Consider the following 24,566-nt stretch of genomic DNA (forward strand, 5'->3'; position numbering starts at 1 on the left):
CACTGGTTTTGGAGCTAGACTTGAGCTTGAGTCTCTGGGCAAATCATTCTCTCTCTCCAAGCCTCCATTTCTCAGTGTACAAAATGAGAACCATAATTCTTGTACTACAACGTCATAGTGCTGTTGTGAGGAAAACACTACGCCAGCCTTAATGTCTTAGAGAAAGGTGAATTGCTAGTTTGTCCTTGAATCGCAAAGCCTTTCCCCTGGGTGCTAAGGAACACTCTATTTTAACTTGGGATTCAGACTGTAAAGGACCTTAGATGTGTTATCTAAGCATATTCTTGAGGATTGTTGTTTTGTATATAGGGTCAGTCTTTTTGCTGCCTTCTCACAGTATTTTTCTTAATTATAGAAATTCCTGAATAAAGTGGAAGAAACATTCCTGTGTATTTGCTGTCAAGAGGTAGTGTTTCGGCCAATTACCACTGTGTGTCAGCATAATGTTTGCAAGGTAAGTAATGTTGGTCAGTCCCGTGCTGTTTGAGATGCATGTTGTATCTTTGAGGGAGATAATGCTGAATGACCTAGAAACAGATTGGACTAAGGTTTCAGTGGATCTACAGTGTCGCTTGTCATTATGCGTCCTTCTGTTTTGTTTTGAGCGTTTGTAATCTTGACCTTACTAGCTTTGTGTAGGGCAGGACACTAGATTTTTGTGTGGTGTATTCTTCAGTGTCACCTAGTAATAATCGTTCACGTAGTTGGCAGCGTGGCATCATAGAAAAAACTGCCCTGTTGGTGATACATATTCTAGTCCTGATTCTTTCACGGGTTAGCTATGTGCCCTGGGGAAGGGACTGAAATCTCTTGGTCTTCTCTGTAAAATGAAGGGATGATAATATCTAATGTCCAGTTCTGAAATTCTGTTATTCTCTTTTAATTCTCCTATTCTAGCCAAACTGTGCTATGCACTGTCCTTCCATATACACTGTTTTTTCTGCTTTCTGTATCTAGAATACAGAATGTTCTCTCCAACACTGTTGAAATCCTGTCTGTCTGTCAGAAATCCAGCTCAAATACTATCTCATCTTTTAAACTTTCTCTGATCTGTTCCAGTGGTAAACAATCTTAAACTTTCTTGAACTTCTCATAACACTTTATTCGTACCTATCTTACATCTTTACTGTCTTGTAACTTAAAATTTGTGTGTTTGTATGTGTGTGTGGTGGGGGAGGGGGGTTCATGTGTTGGTACACTCACTTTGAGAGCAGTGACTATCTTTCTTACTTCCCTAGTATCTCCCTCAGGACCTAGCACAATTCTTTGCACACAAGGAGCACTTTAATTAGTGTTTTTTTAGTTGACTTTGTGTGGTCCTGAGCCTGGGCAGCTTTATGGAGCATGCATCAAACAGCACAGTGGCAGAAACTCTACCCCTCTCCTGTGAAATCTGCAAGCTTTATCTCTTCCTTATATTCCCTACCTTGAGTACATCTCCATTTGTCACTCTGGCCATCCAGCTTTAACATGGCAGAAAAGAAGCGTCAGTTGTGTTTTCCCTTCTCATTCTCCGTGTCTTCCACTCCTGTTATTGTTGCCAAGAAAGAGACCCTCCTGGGAAGAGGACATCAGGCCTTGTTGTTAAAATAGTCAAATGATGCCCATGGAATGAAGAAAAACTTATAGGCATTTGTTTGTGTTAACTATGTGTTGGATACAGTCATATATATTTAAAAGAGGAAATACTGGCCAATTTTTATAGGAAAGATGAAAGAATAGTCTTATAGTTCTTTCAAGGACAAGAAGGCACTATATTTTAAATATTGATTAATTGTATTCCTGACCAGCAATTAGTGGGGCTTAAAAAAACCTTAAAATTAGGGGGGAAAAAGGCATTTAATGTTCAACTCAGTTTACAACGCACACATGCACACACACACGCACATACATATATATCACATACATACATATATACATATACATACATATATGTATATGTGTGTATACATACATGTGTGTGCGTGTGTGTGTACATATATAGTAATTATTATACCTGCATTTAAATCTGACCATACTATTTGGTATGTATGTGACGTTGGGAAAGTTACTTAACCACTTGGGTCTCATTTTCTTCATTTGTAAAAATAGGGGGTTGGAGTAGAGGACATTTCAGATCCCTTCTAGTTCTCAAATTCTATATAAATGCCTATACAGTTTTTCTTAGAACAACATTTTGCATATTTAGGTCCGAGTTAAAATATTTATGTAAACATTTAGAGTTTAAAAAGCAACAGAAAGCTCAAACCCAACCTGATTGGATGAAAATGCCATTTCAGTTATAAAGGAATTTGATAATAGCCTTGACCTTTTCTGTTCTAGTAAAATGAAGGTACTGTTCCTTGTTGTCCCTTCCATCTCTTCCAATCGCAACATCTATGATCCTATGATCTCATGTAACAATTTATTACTGGTATCTTTCGCATTAGATCTTGGTTTCTAGAAATGCTCCCCTTAGGAATCCAGCCTTTGGAAGTGAAGTGAAAGCCATCATTGGGATGGTCCAAACAAAGTCCATTGGTAGCTTGGTGTTTTTCCATACTTACTAATAAAGAATTGACACAGGTGGTGTAGGTAACAAGGGACCTAGATAGTCATTTTAGCGCCTTGGATATGAGTCATCTGTATAGAATGCAGCCAGCTCAAGAAAAGAGTGAACAGAACTGAATCAGGATGATGGTACAGCATGGGCTGTTAGGGTTTTGCATTTGTTTGGTGTTCACAGCTTATTCTAAAATCCTCCAAACTCTGATTGCAGGATTGTTTGGATCGATCCTTCCGAGCCGAGGTGTACAGCTGCCCAGCTTGTCGGTATGATCTGGGTAAATCTTACACTATGCAAGTGAATCAGCCACTGCAAACCATCCTCAGTCAGCTCTTCCCAGGCTATGGCAACGGGCGGTGATTCTGTCTGTCAAGCACTTCTTTCTTACTTTGATGGCAAAACGTGGCAGTGGGTTTCTAGTAGGCTTAATTTAAACACATAGCTTCACCTTTTCCCTGAAAAGATTTGTCTTCCCCACCTTTTTTTTAAAAGTCTATAAACTTTGAGGGATTTATTTTATATGTGTTGTGGCTTTTTAAAAATGTTGGATACTGCATTCAGTTTTTGCTAAAACCTGCAGTTTATCAGCATAAATTTTCCTATTTTTGGTAAAGGCTGCTAATGAACCTGACATTGAGTTCTCAAAAGTTCCCTCTCTTATGTAGAATGTGGCTTGGTTGCTAGAACAATCTTTGTAAAGTCTGTGGATTTGGCCTCAAAGGTAGAAGTATGCTCAGGTCTTTGGCAATATTTTGATGTTCAAATTCTCTGAGATGGTTCCTGGTGTTTTTGGACCTGTTGCTTAGATGGTTTATCAAGAAATTTTTTAAAGAAAAAAAAATCTTGCTTAAAATGGGTTAAGCTCTTTTTCAAGGCCATTTTCTACCAGTTTACTTTTATGTTTAAAATAAGTATAAAAAAAAGCTCTCGGCCTGCATTTAGCTAAGTGCTCGGGGCAGTACAGAATGCTACCTCAGCTGGACGCTTCTTTTACCGAGGGAACTGGTTGTTCAGCCAGATGCTGTCTCTGATCCAGAATGCCATTGTGGAACATACTAGAGCCATTCTTAAGTGCCTTTGGTCCGTTTCTAAAAGACTGGGTTCTTTTTAGCACTGAAATGTTGAAATTGCCAACCAGATTATATTTCTTCCTTTGAAAATGGAACACTGTAGCCAAACGTCATTAGTGTGGCATTGCAAACCTTGAAACTCTTCTTTGCTAGGGTGCATTTTGTTAAGATTAATTTACTTTATCATTATTTTAAATGCATTTCCATTTCAAAATGGAGAATTATATAAGTGAGAAAGTTTTTCTTTTTTAAGACACTTTTCCAAATGAATTTTTTTTTCAGTTACTGTATATGAACCAAGAAAGATAACTTAGTTTTTAGTTGTTTTTTTTTTGTGAATGGATTTTCAGTTTTCCTGACAGTCCCAATGTTTGCAGTTTAATACCTCAATGTAACAGGGATATTTTAACTCACTTAACTGCAGACAGACTGGAATGATATATTATTTTTTTTGTAAAACTCTTTCCTTATGATAGACTATTAATGGATAGGATAAAAACAATGAAACATTGTGTAGTTTTTTTTCTAAAAAGTTCAGATGTTTTTTGTACATGTGCAGATTTTAAGTTCTCAAAATAAATGTGTTTAAAGATGAATGTGTGTTTTGTTATTCTTTACAAAATGTCTGGAAAAAATTGCCAAGTTTCTAATGTGGTTATCTTAAATCCTGAGAGTGAATAGATACATTAGTGGGATTAGATACATTTAGGATCCTGTGAAGATTTCTGAATAGCCTGTGATGCCAGCCTCAGCTTGCTTTTTTGTGTGATTATGAGTCTGATATTCATTCAGTATGAATTTATCCAACTCCCATTTCCATTGCACTTGTAAGGAAACCTCCCAACACACTTGTATGATAGGTAGAGAATATGTTATGATAGATTCAGAGCTGCACAGTCCCTTGGAAGCCACCTAGTCTGCCCACCTCCTTTTACAGATGAAGAAATTGAGACTATTTTCCCCTCAGTTATGTCTCTGACCCAACCTAGTGCTCCTCCAGTTGTCATGGTGTCTCCTCATCTCTTATTTCAGATGCAGCTGAAACTTTGAGAATTTGTCAGCCCTGTGTAATAATCAGGACCCGAACCCAATGTCCTTAACCCGACTGCATGTTGTATTCTACTGTGCCTTCTCATTCTTTAGGGGTTTTAATTTTTTTCAGGGCTCTGGGAAAATTACAAATGTTCAGTCAACAAGTGTCAAGGTCCACTTAATGTAATGTTTTAAAGTGGAGTCTTAATTCACCTCTGTAAATCCATTATGAAGTTGGTCTGGTATATGGAGTGAACCTTGGATTGGGAGGGAGTCGGAAAACCGAAGTTTGAGATTTTAATGCCATCGTTTTCAGATCATTACAGACAGCCCAAAGAGAAAGATTGAATTGTTGATTAAGCCTATTGTACAGATGAAGGAAAGCATCAAAGAATGAAGCACAGCATGATCATTTGGATTTGGGCATGTTCAAGGGTCAGATAAATGGACTAAGTAGAAATGATATCATTATGAAGGTTTCCATAAGAAATACTTGTAATTTTTCATACTTTCATATGCCAAACACCACTTAGGGAAAATAACAGTTTAGGATCGATGTATAATAAAGAATACTGTTTTTTTTTCACTTGCTGTCAGTTAATCAACTTTAATGGAAAAAAGTCTTCAAAAAAATCTGTTTTATTAGCAGATAAAAAATATATAACAAAGGAAGAGAAGACATGTTTCTGCAGTATATTTTAAATATATTTGTGCCATTTCTTCACTTCCCTTTACACCTTTTACTTAGAGAAAAGTGTAGTCACTAAAAATACTGGAAATTCAAAGCTATTTTTTTAAAAATTGGAAATGCTATATGCTAGTTGGCTCAATTCGTGTACTTCAGCTGGCAATATCTTCCAGAATATAGTGTAACGAAAGGCTGTAGGAGGCCTGAAAATAAAAGGTGCTGTATAAATGGAAAATTGATAATATACTGCATTGTTTTAAAAACAGCTTTCCTATGAAGTTGGATATTAGTGAAGCTAGACCAAATCTTTATTTAACTTCCCTTTTGCCAGTGTTGTTCGATAGCAATGGGCCTTGGGGTTGGGCACCCATATCTTTTGTGCCCAGTACAGAATAGGCACTTGAGCCTTCGATAGACATAAAGTACAGGACTTGGAATCAAGAAATTTGGGACCTGGCCTCACTTAGGTCTGCCACTGGGTGATCTAGTTGTAGAAATCTCTTCCCCCACTCTGGGCCTCAGTTTATTCATTTGTAAATGAGTGTGGAGTTGGGTGGTCTTCAAGCACACCTGAGTTGCTTAGGCAACTGATAAATTAATTCAAGACTGGTACAACTTTAGTTGCTTATCAGTCTAATAAATGACACAAAGTACTTACCCTGTGTTAGGCATTATGCTGGGTACTGGGAATACGAATAGAATAAAATAATCCCAATTGGAAAGTTCAAGTTTACATTTCAGTGGAAGAGACAACAAATACAGTTGAGTGCATGTAAGATAAATATGAAAATAAGGAAGTGATTAAAAGGTTCGGAAGGAGGACACTCCAAGTTGAATGTTAGGAGAGACCTCATGTAGAAGGTGGTTCTTAAAGCTGTCTTGAAGGGAAGTGAGGAAAATGTAATGATGGGCATAGAGACAGGAGATGGAGCCTGGTAAAAACAAAGCAGCTGGATGGCCAAGGGTGGGAAGGGGAGTAATAACTGTACAATTGACCTGGAAAACTTGTTTGGAGCAAGGTTGTAAAGGGCTTTTAAAAGAGTTGAGAGACAATAGAGAGCTGAGATTGGTAGTGTAGGTGAGCGATTAAATCAGATCAAGACTTGAAAATCCTTTTGGCCTGCTGAGAGACAATAGGAAGTCTTGAGTTGGTTGAGTGGGGAAAGGCCAAATCACATTGGCCTCTTTGTGTGGGATGGATTGGAGAGACTGGAGGTTGAGAGGCCAATTAAGGCATTGCCATAGTTTCTGCAAGGAGTGATGAGGGCCTAAACTAAGGAGTAGCTGTTTGAGAGAATGGTTCAGTTCAAGAAATGCTATAATGGTAGAAATGGCCGGCTTGGCAACTGATTGGTTATATGGGGAGAATAAGAGTGAAGGTTTAAGGACAGTGCTGAGGTTATGAAACAGGAAGGCTGGGAAGCATGGTTCTTTCCACAGAAATGAGAAAATGAAGAAAAATGACTTCAGTGTTAGACTTGTTGACTTTGACATATCCAGTTTGAAACTGGTGATCCAGTTGGTGATGAGTATTAGGGGAGAAAATGAGGGCAGACAGATCTAGGAATCATATGCATAAAAGATAGTTAAATCCAGGACAGGGAAAGAGCAAGTGAATGGGTGCCTAGGAGAGATCTTCAGGGAACATTTGAAGTTAGGGAGATGTGATAAGGATGATGAGCTAATAAAGGAGAAGAAATGGGCAGACAGGTGGGAAAGCTATCAAGAACAGTATCATGTAAAACTCAGGAGAGAGGAGCTAGAGAGGAGAGGGGTGCTTCCCCATGTCTAATGCAGATCATACAAGATAAGAGATAGTTGGTGACTTGGAGGGTGCAATTTTAGTTAATTGATGAGCTTGGGAGGTAGGTGCTATGTTTACAATTGGGGAAATGAGGCAGACAGCTTCAGTGGCAGTGACTTGCTCTGGCTAATGTCTGAGGTTGGATTTGAACTCAGGTCTTTCAGACTCCAAGCCACTGTGCCACCTAGCTGCTTCGAAGATTAAGGACAGAAGAGAAAGTGAAGGCAACAAACAAATGTATTAACTTTTTCTAAGAATTAGGCTTAAAGGGAAGCAGGGGGTGAGGAGATCTAGGACTAGAACTAGAGAGCATAGTGGACACGGGGAAGGTTTTCTTAATTTTTACGAATGGGAGAGACTTGGGTACAGTAGCTAGGGAAGTCTGGAGGTATCTGTGGGGAGATTTATCGGAGGGGCGCAAGCTTTTTGGAGAGGGTAGTAGGCTGTGAGGCTAAGTGCACGTGAAGAGGAGCTGGCCTTGGCAAGGAGAATGTCAAGATTGGGGGCCAGTAGGAGGTAAGGTCCAGGTGTGTGGAGATGAGAGTGGGAGAAAAGGGAGTTCACAAGCAAAGTTCTCATTTTTCTCAGGAAAGAGGCAAGATCCTCAGCAGCAAAGGGGGTTGAGGAGGGAAGAGATTTGGAAATAATTAATTTCAGTGGGAGATAGGGAATCAATTAGAGTTCAGAAACCACATTTGGATAATTGAAAAGAGAAACCGAGGCAGAGTGGTGAGTAGTAAGAACAGTAGACTTGAGAGTCAGAGGACTTGGATTCTGAGCTATTTTCTGCCATTTAATACATGTAAGACCTTGGGGAAAGTCATAACCACTGGGCCTTAGTTGGGCCTCAGTTTCCCCATTATGACCTGGGCCTTAAGTCCCACCCCTCCCGGGGGAGCGCTCGGCCACCCCGTATTCTCCATGTATCCAGGAGGTCTTTCTTTCCCTCTTTCATTAACGCCTTTCCTTCTCAGGTGCTAAGGCCTCTGCATGCTAATTGAAGAGGTCTCCAACATACATAGAAGCTTCCATTTCTCCAAGCCCTGCCTGCTGTTGTGCTGGGCATCACGTACTCATTTCCCAGCTTGATTGCCAGGGCGGGGGCTCTACTGAGAGGGACTTGAGTGACATCTGCCACATCCATTCTTTGCATCTCCGGCTTGCCTTGCAGCCAATAGTGGTTCAATTTAGTGCAGCCGGTAGGCGGGCCGTAAGGCACCGTTGTCAATCCGAGGCTGTTTAGCCATTGGGTTGGTCGAGAGTGGCTGAATGGTGTTCGTCGGGTCCAATGGGAGTGTGGCCGGGCAGCAGGCACGTGGGAGGGCCGGGAGTCCTGCGAGCTAGTCCAATGAGGAGGTGCGGCCTCCCTGGAGGCCCGACCAATCCGTGCCCGAAATCCCTCCTAGCCCACCTCTTCGCTGGCCAAGGGGCAGGGCCTTGCCTTGTTGATCGGCGGAGCGGAGGGGGAGGGGCGGAGCTGTCAGCCGTGGCCAATGGGCGGGCGGGTGTGGGTGCTGGGGCCAATGGCGGCTGGGGCGGTGCGGGCTCATCGCGGATAGAGCTTCTGCTGCGGTGGGGTCGAGTGCTGGCCGAGCGAGCGAAGGGGCCCGGCCCGAGCTAGGGAGCCAGAGGCGGCTGGCCCAGCCACCCTGCGACGGACTGACTGAGCTGACGCGCCGGGCGGCGGCCATCAGGTGAGGCCGAGGTTGCCTTCGCCTCGGCAGAGGCAGGCCCAAGCCGAAGGAGTCTTCCCCCTACACCATCCCCCGCCCCGTTCACTCCGGGCCGCGGCCGCCCCCTCACACCCCCGGGGAGGCAACGCGAGGTGGCTGATGTTCAGGGCCGAGCAGAGCCGGTCCAGAAAGGGCGAGGACGATGGCGGGCCTGGAGGGGAAGGAGAGAGCGCGGCGGGGCCGCGGGCCTGCGCCCTGTCGGGGCCGGGTCAGGGTCCGGGTCCGGGTCCGGGGAGTAAGCTCCGCCGCCCCAGTGCGTCCCGGGCCCGGCCTGGCTCCTCTCCCCTCCTCCATCGCGGCTCCTCCGCCGCCGCCCTCCCCCGCTCATTGTCTCCAGCGCCCCGCCTGGCCGCTCGGGTCCCCGCGCCGGGGCCGGGGCTGGGGCGTGGGGGTGGGGGCGGGGGCGGTGTCCCTGCTCAGGCCCCGGGCCGGGCCAGCGAGGGGCGGTTAGATGCGTTAACTGCCCCGGCCGATGGGGGGCCCCCCTCCCCCCTTCCCCCTTCTCCCTTCTCCTCCCCCTCCTCCTTTCTCCCGATCCCCAACCCCACTCTTCTCGGAGCCAGGAAATAGTGCTTCCCAGGCTCCCCCGCCACCCCCAGGCTCCGCGGCAAACCCCTAGCCCCGAAGCCGCTCCGGGCGAGCTGCTTTCCCGGCAGGTCGCCCACTCCGCCGGGGGAGGCGGGGAACGCGCTCAGCTCGGAGGCTCAGGAGCCTGGTCGGCGACGTCCGCCGGCTGTCACCCGGCCTGCGCGGGTCCGGCCCGAGCTGGAGGGGGAGGAGGAGGAGCTGGGATACAATGGGGGCCGCGGTGTCCGGGGAGGGGGGAGGGCGTCGCGCGTGGCCGGTGCGTTCTCTTTCTTTCCACTAAGCCCAAGGGGGAGGGGGAGGGGAGAAGGGAGTTGGGGCTTCGTGGGCCGAATAGTACCTTTGCGCGGGGTCGTTTTTTGTTTTGGAAGGGTCGAAATGCAGCGTTTGTTTTGAGTAGAGGGTGGCAGCCCCGCACAAAAGACTCCTTCGGTGACAATTGTGGGTGGTTCCAACACATCCTTGCACTTGAGGTGTTAATGAATTTTTTGAAAAGCCCCTTAGCATTTGGAGAAGTAGGACCTGACCCAAAAACAGCGGTCGGGAAGGGGGTGTCGCTTATGTCTTAAGACCAAACTGGGGTTACAGAAGTTGAATTCATGTAAGTGGGGGTAGGAAGGGCTGATTCCTAATGCACACAATCTGGCCCTACTACTTTTCCAATGTGGAAGGATTAGGAGAAGGTTGTGGAATTGACACATTCTTAAAATACTTAGTAATCTTACAGAGTAGTTTCGCACTGTTGGTCTCTGGGACCCTCGACACTGCTCCGGATGAGATAGAAAAGGTTAGCTAGGTTAGCTTCTGGCAGGATGGAAATTTCAGTGATCCTAAATAGGAGAACTAGGCTGGTTGTTTAAAAAATGGTAGTTTGGTTTGAGAATCACAGCATGCCGCCTAAGCCATCCAGCATGAGATAAGGAAGCCCTGAAGTTGAGACAATCCTCTGTACTCGCGATCGTTGATTTGAGTTGTTTTTCGGGGAATCCGTAGACAGTCCTACTATGAGATTACACAAGGCATATGAATTTTTCTTCCACATTTTCTCTTGTTAATTGGAAGTGAGCTAGATAATACTAGGCTTAACCAACGGCATCCTGATAGCCGGGGTAAGGCAGTGGACACAAACTGGAAAGATTGGAAAGGATATTTTGAAACTCCATTAAATGTGCATTGAGTCAAATGGTAAAATTACCATATAAGATTTAAATTTTTTCATAAAAGATCATATTGAGTAGATGTGCTGCTCATTGTTATTTAAAGAGGCAGAAAGATATAGTGGGAAAAGCATCCAATCTGGAGTCAAAAGGCCCTGGGTTTTGTTGCACACTCTTCACCAGACCCTGGGAAAGTCATTCACTTCTTTGGGTTTGTTTCCACATCTATAAAAATGAAATTTATAAGGTCCCTGAAATATCCATATCTATGATTCTGATTGGTCAGGAATAGTAATAACTGACACCCATAAGGTTAGCAAACCTCTTTTATGGATATTACCTTACTTCAGTCTCAGAATAATCCTGTGAGGCAGCTACAGGTATCCCCATTTTACAGATAAAGAAACTGGGAAGTTGTGTTTTCTGGTTTCATGAGGAAAAATCATAGTTTTGCTGTGCCTTGGATCATATCTTAGTGAGTTACTGGGATTGAAAAATTTATTAAATTATGATGATTCTTGTGATATTGTCTTTGAACTTACCAGATTCTCAGACTTATGTAGGGTTGTACAAGCCTTTTTAGCTTGGTGGAACCTGTCAGGTATTGTGTTCTGAATATTCAGAATATACTATATACATATGTGTATATATGTGTGTGTATGTGTGTGTGTGTGTGTAAATATGTGTATGTGTATATGTATGTATGTATGTGTGTATGTGTCACAATGAAAGGAGAAATTTAGTAAAAGCAACAGTTAAAAAAAATAAGATCAGCCAGAGGAACATTCTTACTTTAAACAATTGAATATTTGCCAAGGTAGGTAAAGAAATCTTACAGTTTGAAAGGGAAAAAATTGAATAAGAGGAATGGAAGTAAAGACTTTAGGAATTGTTCACTTTTTTGTGCCTCTTTGGCAGTCTGGGGAAACCGAGTCCTTTGTAGGATGTTTTTTACTGCATAAAATATGTAATATTATAAAAGAAACCAATTACATTGAAATACAGTTATTAAAATAGTTTAAAAAACAACTTTATGGACCTAAGTTTAAGAACTGTATTAACCTGTTACCCAGTTATATAGATTTAAAGGATCCTGCTTCTTTGGTATAAGGGTTATAAATGTTCCATCTTTAGGAAATAGGAATTTGGGCAACCTAACTATGTTCAAACCATCAGAAGTCAAGCCCACTTTTTTCACAATGGAGCACGTACAGTCTGTTTCATTTATATTCTGGCTTCTCATCCTTGAGCAAGCCCTGGCCTTTTGGACTTGTACCACCAAGTACAGGAAGATACCACTCTATTGAAGTTGTGGTGGGTTGCTGAAGTCAAGGCAGCAATAGCTGCCCCAGTCTAGTTGCAGTAGGGCTGCTTGGAACTGTCCTGCTCAACACTTAAGGTCACTATTGTAGCCTACTCTTCCTTCCCCGTTCTTTATTTTACATCAGACTTATCGATGCCTGCATGTTGACCCTGACTCTTAGCTTTTATCTTTACTAATAGCATCTAATAGAAAAATGGTACTTAAGAATCATAAAGATGCACTGTTAGCATATACATAGCTATAGCTGGTTTCTCATCTTCTACTCACTGTTTTAAGGGGTGGCTGAAATCAGTAGCACCATTTTTTAACTTGGTCAGAGTTGTATAATTCAGTAATTCAGTGCTTAAGTATCTGCAAACTTGATTTTGCATCCCTCTCTGTCTCCTCCCTGCCCACACCTTTCAGTCAGCTGCTTCCAGGTAACCAAATAGATCTGACACAGCCTACTTTATATGGAGTGGGTGATGAATAAGCAGAAAGGTCTGGATAATGGACAAAAGAAACATCCCTTCATGAATTACTTGCTAGTTAAACAGCCTAGTTCTTTGTTATCTTAGGTGCTGTTCAGTAGCAAAGGTAGCAGCTTAGGACCCTTTTCTTAGTCTTTAACTCTCTTCACCATTTTAGTGCTTTTGACTCCCTTACTCCCTGACCTCTATTTCCTTGGCTTTTTTTTAACACTTATGTTCCATGGTTCTTCTTCTTTGACCACACTGTCAGATTCTTTTTATTTTCTTCCTTCTTTCCCCACATCATTCAAACACAGGTCTCTAAGGCTCTGTATTCTTTACACCTCTTCGTGTTCTTCCTTGGGGAAACCTATGGCCCCTTAGCTTCCACTGTCATTTCTATTGAATGACTTCCAACTGTGTACTGTAGACCGGAAGTGTCATATACCTAGCCCACAACACTTAGAATCAGATTAAAATGTAATTGGGAAATATTTGATCAAATAAATAAAAATACAATAAAACATAGATAAAAATTACATTTTTAAATTGTTAATATTTGACCTGCACAGATCCTTGTGTAGTTTAATGGCCCCTATTTCTTTCAAGAGTTTGACATTATTGTTGTATGTTATATTTCTACTTGCCTAACAGCTCAGTTCCTCTGGAATATTCTGCCCCTTTCCCCCTCCCCCCAAACTGCACATCTAATACATCATCTCAAAAAGCTTTCTTCCCGCTTGTCTCTTCTCATCATTTCTCCACCTATACACCCTTTACAGTTTTTAATGGTTGTTTGGGTTAAAAGTATTGTTTGGCTCTTCTCTTTGCTTTATTCCCTAGATCAGGGGTTATTAGCCTGGGGTCCTGGAACCCCTAGATCAGGGGTTATTAGCCTGGAAGTCTCTTGATCAAGTGGTCTGTGAACTTGGATGGGGAAAAAAAGATTGCATCTTTGTTTCACTATAACTGGCTTCCTTTGTAATTCTATGTATTTTATTTTATGCATTTAAAAATATTGAGAAGGGGTCCATAGGCTTCACCAGACTCCCAGAGGGGCCCTTGATTTCCTCCCAAAAGTTTAAAAAGCCCTAGATCTAATTTGTCACCAAGTCCAGTTATTTCTTCCTTAGAATGTTATCCTTGTTCTTGTGGAATGTCTTGAAAAATCACAGAATCCCATCCTTAGAAAGGATCTAAGAACTCACCTAGTTTAATTCTTCATGGGAATCCTCTCTTTACCTCATTTCTAACAAGTGGTCTTCCAGTCTCCATTTCCATCTTTTACCTATTGCTCCTAATAACAACTGTTATATCTTTCCTTGACATCCCCCCCCTCACCCCTAAGCTAAACATTCCTAGTTCTTCCTATGGAAAAATTTCTAGTACTTTCCCAATCGTAGTTGATGCCCTTTGGACAGATATGGTTTTATTAGGGCAGCAAACAATAATACTTTCCTGTTCTGGAAGCTAGGATTACAAGATTACAGATTTAGAACTGGAAGGGACCTGAGAAGCCATCTAGTACATTCCCCTCATTCTACATACCAAGAAGAAACTAAGGCCCAGAAGGGGTTAAGTGGCATACACATTTTACATATTTTGACTTTTTACTAGAACCCACTGAGCTTTTTACATGAGGATTGTGTTCTTGACATGCATTGCCATCTTGTACTTCAGGTGAACAAATCTAAAATATTTTATTGAGTATGACTACTATGTATAAAGCAATTTGCAAGGCATTGGGGGAAGGTCCAAAATTTATATAAAGCCCTCAAGAATTTATAGCCTGTCAGTCTATAAGCATTTATTAAGCACTTAAAGGCAGCAATACAGGTAGCTGTAATACAGAATAAAGTTTTAGAGAGTTACAAAACAGTCTCCTGGATAAGGTCTCAGGGAATGCCATCATTTATGGAGATCAGAGAAAGCTTCTTGAAGGAAACTGTTGTCTCATTTGGACTTAGAAGTATGAAAGGTGAAGATGGGGAAAGTCTACATTTCAAGCCTAAGGAATAACCTGAGTAAAGACAGGAAGTTTGAGTCTCCAGTGTATTTGAGGGGCAAAACATTGTCCAGTTTGAATGGAGACTGTGATACTTGGGGATAAGGCTGAAAAAAAGATAGTGTGGTAAGAATACTGAGTTGCATATCAGATGAGGGAATTTGAACTTTATTATAGCCAATGGGGCCATGGGTTCATAGGTTTCAAGTTGAAAAGGACCTTAGAGAAAACAGACTTCTCTCTCTCCTCTTTCCCAGATTAAGTGACTAGGGAGCCATTGAAGATTTTTGAGCATAGAATGACCAGATTAGGTGGTGTGCATAAGAAAGATTATCCCATTAGCCTTATGAAGGATCTGCTCACATCCTGCTTAATGCAAGAAGCCTTTTCAGGTCATACCCTGGTTCCATTACTTTACATTTATACTTTGTGGATATGTCTTCTGTGTATATAACTGTTTGCATGTTGTCTCTTCCATGTTAATTTGACCTCCTTGAGGGCGGGTACTATTTTTACCTTTCTTTGTATCTCCATTTAGCACTGTGGCTGGTACTTAGTAGAAGCACTTAAGAAATGTTTATTGGAGAGAGAATCTCAGAGGTTGTGTAGGTTCATAAGAGTTAATTGTAGTGGTCTAGATTAGGGATGGGGGTAATGATGGCCTAAATTAGAGTGGTGGTTGTGGGAACAGAGGGGAGAGAGTGTGTGTAAAGGATGTTATGGAAACAGAATGAACAGAACCTGGTAATTTCTCTTTCCTTTACCTTTTGAGTGAAATCAGATAATCCTGAGATTACAGGGAGAATGGTAGTGCCACAGACCTGAATGAATGAAACATTTATACATAAATGGGAGTAACTAAGAGAAGAAAGTAAAGTCAGGATTCTTAGCAGGTTTAGGGGGAAAAATAAGCTTAGTTTAGGACACGTTGACTTTAGGTGGGACACCCAAGTAGACTTTTCTCAGAAGCACTTGAACTTATGCAGTAGATTTAACTTCTGCAGATTAAGTATAAATATGGGAAATTAAGTGCATCTCTTTAGTTTTACCTCATTGGATTTGGTTCATTGTTGAGTCCACTTCGATCTTTTTGGATCCTTATTTTTGTCACCCAGGGGACGAGGCCAATTATACATAACTCAGAATAATTGTGAGGATCAAATAAAACAGTGTGAGTAAAGGTGTTTGTAAACCTTAAAAATATTATATAAATGTGTTAATATTATTAGTGGTAGTAGTATCGATTGATATGACTCAATATACTCTATCCTTTCAGCATCATGTAGGATTGCCAACATCAAAACTAAAAGAGTTTCATTAAGAAACACTTGCCTTTTTTGAAATTACCAGCTCATCAAATATTAACTGATTGACAACTTTTGCTTCATGTCATCAAGAAACCAATCTCATGTTTTTAAACAAGTTTGAAAAATAATGCTTTAAAATGTCTTCACCCATATCATTGATTTAAAAAATGTACAGTAGAAACAGGACCAAGGACAGATCCTTGGGCAGCTTCACAAAAGATATCTAGGTTGACATAGACATATTAACCCCTACTCTTTAGGTTTAATCATTCATCCACTTAAATTGCACTGTCTTCTAGTCTATGCGTTTCCATTGTATTCACAAGTCATACTACAGATGATTTTGTCAGATGTTACTTAGTACCTATGTGGCCTTTTGGATATTGCAGTGTAGTTAGAAGGAGAAGTTGTATTTAGGAAAACGTAGGTTCAGATTCTCCTTTTGACACCTAGCTTTATGACATGGGCAAATCACTTAACCTTGCCGAGCCTGTCCCTTATGTAAAATGAGAGTAATTATGAGTAGTATCTACCTGAGTTGTTGGGATTCAAATGTGATAACATATGTAAAGTGTTTTGCAAATCTTAAATTGATATATTAATGTTGTTATTATGACCTTGTTGCACTTCAGTTCATTTGTAAAAGGGGGTCATTTTGAACCTTGGAATCTTTTACTTCTCTGTCAGAAGGTAGGTAGCATGTTTCATCTGGAATTCATGTTTCACTGGAATTGTAGTCATCATGCTGATCAGAATTCCTTAGTCTTTCAAAGGTTTTTTACTTTGCTATATTGTATTTACATAAATTGTTCTTCTGTTCTGCTTAATGTCAGTGATACAAGTCTTCCTAGGTTTTTCTGAAACCAATTTCATTATCTCTTAAAGCATACTAGTATCCTATCACACATTCCATAACTTGTTCAGTCGTTCCCCAATTGGTAGGTACTCCCTCAGTTTCCAATTCCTTGCCACCACAAAAAGAGCAATATATATTTTTGTAAATCCTTATAGCTTGTTTTACTTTATGACTAATCTGTCCATTAACCTATCCTTCCTTTTAGTTTCCCTCTCTTCCTTTTCCTTTCTATTTTCCTGTTGAGTGAAATGAATTTCTGGAGCCACTTTTGTGTGTTTTGTTTCCTCCTTTGACCAGTTCAGATGAGAATAAAGTCTAAGTTATCAGCTGTTCCCCCCAGTTCCTCCTACTTTTGTATAGACTTCTACGTGCACATGCCAATTATGTAAAATAATTTCCCAGAGCCTTCCTCTCCCTTTTTCCCATAATATATTCCTCTTCCTTTCCATTTTTTTAAAAAAAGCTCATTGACACAACAAAACTCCTCCCTGGCCTTGTGTCTAATTAGAATTTCCTCTGTGACCGCTGATGATAAGGTTCAGAGGGAACACATGTATTCCCTTAGTAGAATGTAAGCAGTTTATCCTTGTTTTAGTTCCAAATGATTATTTGTTGTTTCTCTTGACTCTTGTGTTGGCACTTCAAATTTTCTTTGTAACTCTGGTCTTTTTATCAGGAGCACTTGAAAACTCTTCATAAAAGTACATTGCTTCCCCTCCCCTCCCTGCAATAAGATTATCCATTGTATTGCTGGGTAAATTATTCTGGATTGTAAACCTATATCTTTTGCCTGCTTGAGTATTGTATGTTATATTCAAGGTCTCCGCACCTTTATAGTAGAGGCTGCTAAACCATGTGTGATTCCAGCAGTGGCTTTTTGATATTTGAATTTTTTTTTGGCTGTTTGCAGTAATTTTTCTTTGACCTGAAAGTTCTGAATTTTGGCTAGAATACTCCTGGGAGTTTTTATTTTGATGTGTCTGGAGGTGACCAGTAGATTCTATTTCCACTCTGCCCTCTGATTCTAAGGGGTCTGAGAAGTTTTAAGATTTCTTAAAATATATCTAGGCTCTTTTTTTGGTCATGGCTTTCAGATAGTCCAATGAGTCTTAATTTTCTCTCAATCTGTATTCTAGTTCTCTTGTTTTTGCAATGAGATACCTTAAATATTCTAATTTTCAGGCTTTGGACTTAATTTTGGTATTTCTTGTTGTCTCATGAAGTCATCATCTGCTTCTATTTGGTCCATTTGAATTTTCAGGGAGTGTGTTCCTTGGGTAAGATTTTGTACCTTTTGTGCTTAGTTATTAGTTCTTTTTCTGATTCTTCCATAGTTCTCATTTGTTTTCCATTTTCCCCCCTCTAGTGCTCATTTCATTTGTAAAAACATTTTAAATTTGAAACAAGACTTTTTTTTGTCTCTTCCAGGAATTCTAGTTAGCTCCAGTCTGTATTTTTCTTTGAGGCTTTGCTTATTGGTGTTTTAAGAGTCATTCTGTTTTTCTGGGTTTGCGTCTTTGGCACTTCTCTCATGTAATAGTTTTTTACTGTGGTGTTCTTTTTTTGTTTACTAATTCTTCTAGCCTATTTCCTGATCTAGGTTTTTGTTAGAACCAGACTGTTCTTTTCTAGAGGGAATGTCTGGATTAGTCCTTCTGCTGCTTTCTTGGGGCAGTGATTTTTGTGTTATTCCAGGTTCTGGGGACAGCTCAGGCTGGGGACCTGCAAGTTTTCAGTGCTCCCAAAGTGATCTGATCCAGGGCAGGCTTGATCACTAAACACCTACTCCCCCTCTCCCACCAACTCCCTTACCTCTGTAAGTTCTTGACCTGGGTTTGGGTCAGAACAACAGACCTGTGAGTTTGCCACCTTTGGAATTTCAGTAGACTTTGCCACTATCAGTTGGTAGAAAGTTCTTTTGGTTCACTCACTCAACTCTAGACTCTTCTTTGGCTTAGGATTCTGGCCCTGGTTATTCTGCTGCAGGCTTCAGATGGCACTAGAAGTTGAAATTGAGACTCTGCATGAGGATCTCAATAGTCACACAGCTTCTGCTTCCTTCCAGACTTGCTCCTTGTTCAGTACACAGTCTAGGGACCACAATTGTTCCTCAGTCCACCCTGGATCTGTGACCCAGAACTAGGGAGTAATTGACAAAGCTGCCAGTTGATACCTGTTCCTGTACTCTGCCCAAGATTGCAGTGCCCTAGTTTGGACCTGGTACCTCTTCTTACCCTGGTGTATGGTCCTTTTTCATTTTTTTTGTAGGAGCTCCTAGCCAGACTCTGTCCCCAGACCTCTGGGTCTGTCTCCCTATGCTGCCCTGGGCTGGAAAATGACTTATAAATTTTTCTTGGATTTCTCCATCAGGATTTAGTCTGCTGTTCTTTTATCTTCTCTTTGCCTCAGAGTAGATTATTTGTAAGGTCTCTTCAAAGTTGGATTTATTTATGCTATGCCAGTTCCATTCTCATGATCTATAGTCTAGAAACCCTTTTAAAAACAGAGGTGAAGTTAGGCTGGCACATTCTGCTCTTAATGAACCCTTATTGGTTTTTACTGCTTCCGTATAAGTGCTCACAAACTATAAATTTGTAAAATTTTGTCAGGGATTCAAGACATTCACCGTCCTCTGTTTTGAAGACTCTACCTCATTTCCCCTTTAAAAATCATTACAACATCCATATCCAGTCCTGTAGTATTTCTCAGTAGCCACAGTTTTGAAAAGGTCATCAACAGACCCTTAGCAGTCCCAGGCATTGGGTAAAATGAGGGCGTTGGATGACTTCTGAGGTCCTTTTCAGCTACAAATCTATGATCCTAAGCATATCTTCAGATCCTTTAATTTCAGTGTACCTGTTGACTAGGTACTCTGTCCACGGGATTCAGTTCTCTATTAACCATTTTTGTTCATCATTGAAGATCATTCTCCTGCTGTGAAAGAGAGCATGAATATTATCTAAAGCAGGAGATTCTTAACATTTTTTGTATCATAGAACCTTTTGGCAGTCTAATGAATCCTTTGGACCCCTTCTTAGAGTAATGTGGGGTTTTTTTGGAGGGGGGAGGGCAGGGCAATTGGGGTTAAGTGACTTGCCCAAGGTCACACAGCTAGTAAGTGTGTCAAGTGTTTTTCAATGCATAAAATACGTAAGATTACAAAAAGAAACCAAAGGTTGGTAAAAATAAGAATGGAATTTTTTTCTCATCCAAGTTCACAGACTTCTGAAATCTATCCACTTGGACCATTAGGTTAAGAACCCCTCATCTAAAAGGTCTTAGATTTGATTTACTCTTGGACTCGTATAGTATGCTTAAAAATGTACAGATGATACAAAGCTAGGAGGAAATAGGTGACATGGTAGATGACAGAATTGGGATTCCAAAAAAGCCCAGTAGGCTAGGAAGTTGGCCAAATTTAATAATAAATTTAATAGGGACTAAATATAAAGCTTTTCATTTGGATTCAAGAAAATCACCTTTACAGATACAAAAGGGGAGAGGCAAATCTAGATGGCAGTTCATTTGAAAAAGTTATAAGGAAATTGAGTGATTTGATTCAATTCCAATCAAATTGAGTACTCATCATTGAGTATTCATCATTGTGATATACCAGCCAAAAAGAAAGTTAACCTACTCTTCATTTCATCAAAATAAGCACAGTGTTTAAGACTAGGAGATGATAATGCTATTGTTTGCCTTGGTCAGACCACATCTATAATACTGTCTGAGTATTAAGACCAGTTCTGACAGTATCATTTCCCTGCTCAGGAAGCTTCAGTTGACTTTGTTGAACCTAGGGCAAAATTTAAACTAATGCCGTTTGCAGTCTGACTCTGAGGTTGATTTTTCCACATTATCTCCACCCCAACTCCTGCTGTTTTTTTTTAGTTGGATTGGCCAACTAGATGTTTTCTGTATCTGACAATTTGTATCCTTCCTCCATACCTTTGCTCAGTCTCATGCCTACAGTACTATCCTGCCTCAACTTCCACATCTTGAAATGCCTGACTCCTTTCAAGGCATTTCTTGGTATCACATCCTACCAGAAGCCTTTCCTCATTTCCCTAGTTATTAGTGTTCCTCTTGTATTAGGGCAGGGATTATTTCATATCTTTGTATCCTTAGTGCCTGGCACATAGTAGATGGTTAATAAATACTTGTTTTATTGAATCAAATTGAATTTGAACCTTGGTTGAAGCTGGAACTTTCAGGGAAGTGGATTGAGGCTTGATGTAGACAAAAACTTCATGAAGTTTGGGATTGTACTGAAATGGTACGGATTTCCCAAAGAGATTGAGTGGGTTTCCCCTTACTTGAGGTTTTTAGGCAAATGCTGCATGACTATTTGTTAGGTATGTTGCAGAGATGATACTTGTTCAGGTATGGATTGAATTAGACATACTGGAGATCCTACGAATTCTAAAATTATGGGAGGTGAATAGTTAGGTCTTCTTCCTTTGTACAACATTGTACACTCCTTCCTGATGTACACATTGATAATGAGGTTGACACATGCATTGCTAGAGCTAGCTCAGTGTTTGGGAGGCTCCAAGGAAAGTATGGGAGAGAAGAAGTAGGTCTACGGAGGTGTGGTTCTGACCTTGTTGTATGTCTGTGAAACCATGCCAGGAAACTGAATCACTTACATTTGAACAGTCTTAGGAAGATCCTGAAGATCACCTGGCAGGAGAAGGTACCAGACACTGAGGTCCTTTCTCAAACTAAACTGCCAAGCATTCAAACTGCTTCAGAGAGTGCCAGTCTGATGGGCTGGCCGTGTTGTTTCAATGCAAAGTGTATGCTTGCCAGAAAGACTGTTTTATGGAGAACTCACACAGGGTAAGCATTTGCATGGTGGTCAGAAGTGATAGAAGGACTCTCTCAAGACCTGTCTTAAGAACTTTGGAATTGATTGTGTGACATGGGAGATACTGGCACAGGACCACTCAGCATGGTGCCCACATCAGAGGTGCTGTGCTCTATGAACAAAGCAGAATTGAAACAGCCCAAAGGAAACACAGGATGTGCATATTTAGAGGATCCACTCCAAATGTTCACATGGACTATTTGTGCCCAATCTGTTGTAGAGCATTCTGAGCTCATATTGGTATGATCAGCCACAGTCGGACACAGTGAAACTTGACTCTAGCATAGTGATGTCATTTTGGTTCCCCTCGAGAAGGAAGGACAACAACCAACCAATCAACCAACCAGTGTACTTAGTGTTTCTTCCATTAGAATGTAAGCTTCTTTAGAGCAAGAACTAGTTCATTTTTGTCTTTGTATCTCCAGTGCTTAGCAAAGTGCCTCACACATTGTAAGAACTTAATAAATGATTGTTGATTGATTCTCCAACATAATTTTTAAAAGTCCTTATTGTCCTTGAAATTCATATTTAACCTCTTGAGTCAACTTTTCCTTCTCCTCTATTGTTGTTATGCCCCAAATACAGACCTTTATCTCTATATTCCTAGCTTCTCTAGAACATTGCTCTTCAAAGTTGAAGCCCTGGCACTCTGGTGGTCTGTGGCCTCGACCTCAAGTGATATGTGATCAGCCTGTAGGAGGATGGGATTGATGGGTTGTATTCCCACCCTCCCTCTCATAACACATAAGCCCAACAAGTTGGGCTTCACTCCAACACAACCGCATCTACCCTATACTCATCTCCCAACACTCCTCTCCACTGCTGGGCAAGCTTCCAACTTCCCTTTAGTTAGCTCTCAGTGTTGATGTCTCGGTATAGTTAGGTAGGTTTCAGGTACCTGCAGCAGTAGCTGCACAGCAACTAGGTGCCTTTGAAAATTTCCCCCAACCCTAGGATCTCCATCCCCTGTCTACCAGATCAGTGGTGCCTCATACTAAAATAGAAATGGCAGCTTATTGACTTTTTGTTGTTTGGTCATTTTGTGTCTTGACTGTGACCCATGGATCATACTGTCCATGGGGTTTTCTTGGAGACACTGGTTTGGTTTGTCATTTCCTTCTGTAAGTGGATTAAGGCAAACAGAGGTTAAGTGACTTGCCAAGAATCACAGAGCTAGTGGCCAGATTTGAACTCAGGTCTTCCTGATGATAGGCCCAGTGCTCTATCCATTGAGCCACCTACCTGCCTTCATATTGACTTAGAAAGCCACAAATTAATATTATCTATGTTGTACTCTGTTTTTAATTGATTTTGTTAAATGGTTCCCAGTTATGTTTTAATCTGGTTCTGCCAGAGTTTGGAGTTAAGAGTTTGACCTCTCTGCCCCAGGTAGCCTCATAGCTACTGCAGGCCTCTGTCTAATGGTGGGCTCTGAACCACAGAGCATTACTGATGAGTAAAAGAAGTCCCTTTTCATTTTGGGTGGGAGGGAATGAGTTGTCCAGGAATGGAGATGTTGCATCTGCCTCATAGATTTTGTTGCATTATCATCTCCTACTCCCCTCAAAATCCTGTCTCTTAGGAACTGCCCTATTTCTGTTGAGAGCACCACCATACTCTGTCATTCAAGTACATAAAACAAAGATCCTTGACTTGTCATCCTTATTCATCCAACCTAACTAGGCATTTGGCCAAATCTTGTCATTCCTCTCTCTATGACATCTCTCATATCCATTCTTTTCACTTACATAGCCACTACCCTAGTTCAGACTCTCATTACCTCTCGCCCAGACAATTACAATAGGCTCCTAATTGGTCTTCCTGCTTCAAGATTCTTCCCAATCTAATTCATCATCCACATATCTGCCAAAATGATCTTTAAGCTCAGATCTGATGACATCACTCCCTCTAGTTAATAAATACCAGTGGCTTCCTTTTTAACTCTAAAATCAAATTTAAATTCCCCCAGTTGGCACTGAAAGTCCTTTACAACCTACCCTTCTAGCCATCACTCCCCATCCTGTACTTTACAATCTAGCCAAGCTTGCTTTTTTGCTGTTCTTACTCACATGGAAATGAATACAACGGAAGCATTCAAAGAGGAATGAGAAGTTAAGGTATGATGTGCCATCCCTTAAGTAGAATTACAGAGAGGAATAAATTTATATGGAAAACTTTCTGCTCAGTGAAATTAAGACCATTAATTTTTGCTTTTTTTGTGTTGTATATGATGAATATTTACACAGAGAAACACAACTCCTCCCTGAAAGCTATTATGTTTGCTTACTATAATCTGTTATTTGATAGATTATTATGAGACAGCAGTAGTGGAGATAATGGTGGGATTGCCCCTGACATGAACTCAGTGCCAGTTGGGCAATTGCTTAATATCTCTGAATCTTGGGTTCTGAAATCTGACCGATGCATTTCTGGTATGGACTAGATAGCTTGTACTATCCTTTCTTGATGTAAATCTATGATCCTACTATGTATCTTTCAATAAAAGTATCTAAAAAGAAAATAATTTGCCTGCTTGGCTAGTTATATTGATAAAATTAACTGAATAATTACTAACAGTTATCACATAGAAATCCATCCTATCCCCCAGGATACACACAGGGATTTTATATTGAAGTTTATTCAGTCACATTGCTTTCACTAGAAATGTTACTTATTTTTAGTGAGAGCAAAAAAGTTTTCTATTAATAAAATATTTAAAATATTGCATACTTTAAAATTTCTATTTTTAGTTTTATAATAATATAATAGCACTTATATAATTAAAAAAATTTAATATACATATATTTTGTATGTAGTAGACTACTGTTCTGGATTGCTAGGGTTGTTGCGTAATTCTTAGGATTGTTGATTTAGAGAAAAGGACCATTTTGTCCTTTTATTATGTAGATAAGGTCGTTTTGACCTTTTGTTATAAGATAAGGAAATTGTGGGACGCTAAGGTCAAGTGAGTTGCTCTAAGACACCTAGGTAGTAAATAATAGCTGAGTCAGCATTTGAACTTGGGTCTGCTGGCTCCACATCATTGTGTGTGTGTGTGTGTGTGTGTGTGTGTGTTTGTGTGTGTGTGTGGTTATCCCTTTTTTTTTCTCTTAATAGTATTTTTTCCAGTTACATGTAAAA

The 24,566-nt window shown here is 40.8% G+C and overlaps 2 protein-coding genes across 3 annotated transcripts in view; both read left to right on the top strand.

The window, feature by feature from the left end:
- UHRF1 (ubiquitin like with PHD and ring finger domains 1) overlaps positions 1-4,211 on the top strand; it is a 44,951-nt gene extending 40,740 nt beyond the window's left edge. Inside the window, exons 16-17 of the mRNA XM_036767199.1 lie at positions 356-454; positions 2,759-4,211. Of these exons, the coding sequence (XP_036623094.1) occupies positions 356-454; positions 2,759-2,905 (246 nt within the window). The 3' untranslated portion in view covers positions 2,906-4,211. The remainder of the gene's footprint in view (positions 1-355; positions 455-2,758) is intronic.
- A 4,370-nt stretch (positions 4,212-8,581) lies between these two features.
- KDM4B (lysine demethylase 4B) overlaps positions 8,582-24,566 on the top strand; it is a 277,035-nt gene continuing 261,050 nt past the window's right edge. Inside the window, exon 1 of one of the 2 annotated variants that reach the window (XM_036755284.1) lies at positions 8,582-8,833. The gene's annotated coding sequence lies outside the window, so the exon portion shown is untranslated. The remainder of the gene's footprint in view (positions 8,834-24,566) is intronic. The other variant, XM_036755292.1, reaches the window with a different exon arrangement.

This window comes from Trichosurus vulpecula, chromosome 1, assembly GCF_011100635.1.
Source record: "Trichosurus vulpecula isolate mTriVul1 chromosome 1, mTriVul1.pri, whole genome shotgun sequence".
Taxonomy (NCBI): Eukaryota; Metazoa; Chordata; class Mammalia; order Diprotodontia; family Phalangeridae; genus Trichosurus; species Trichosurus vulpecula.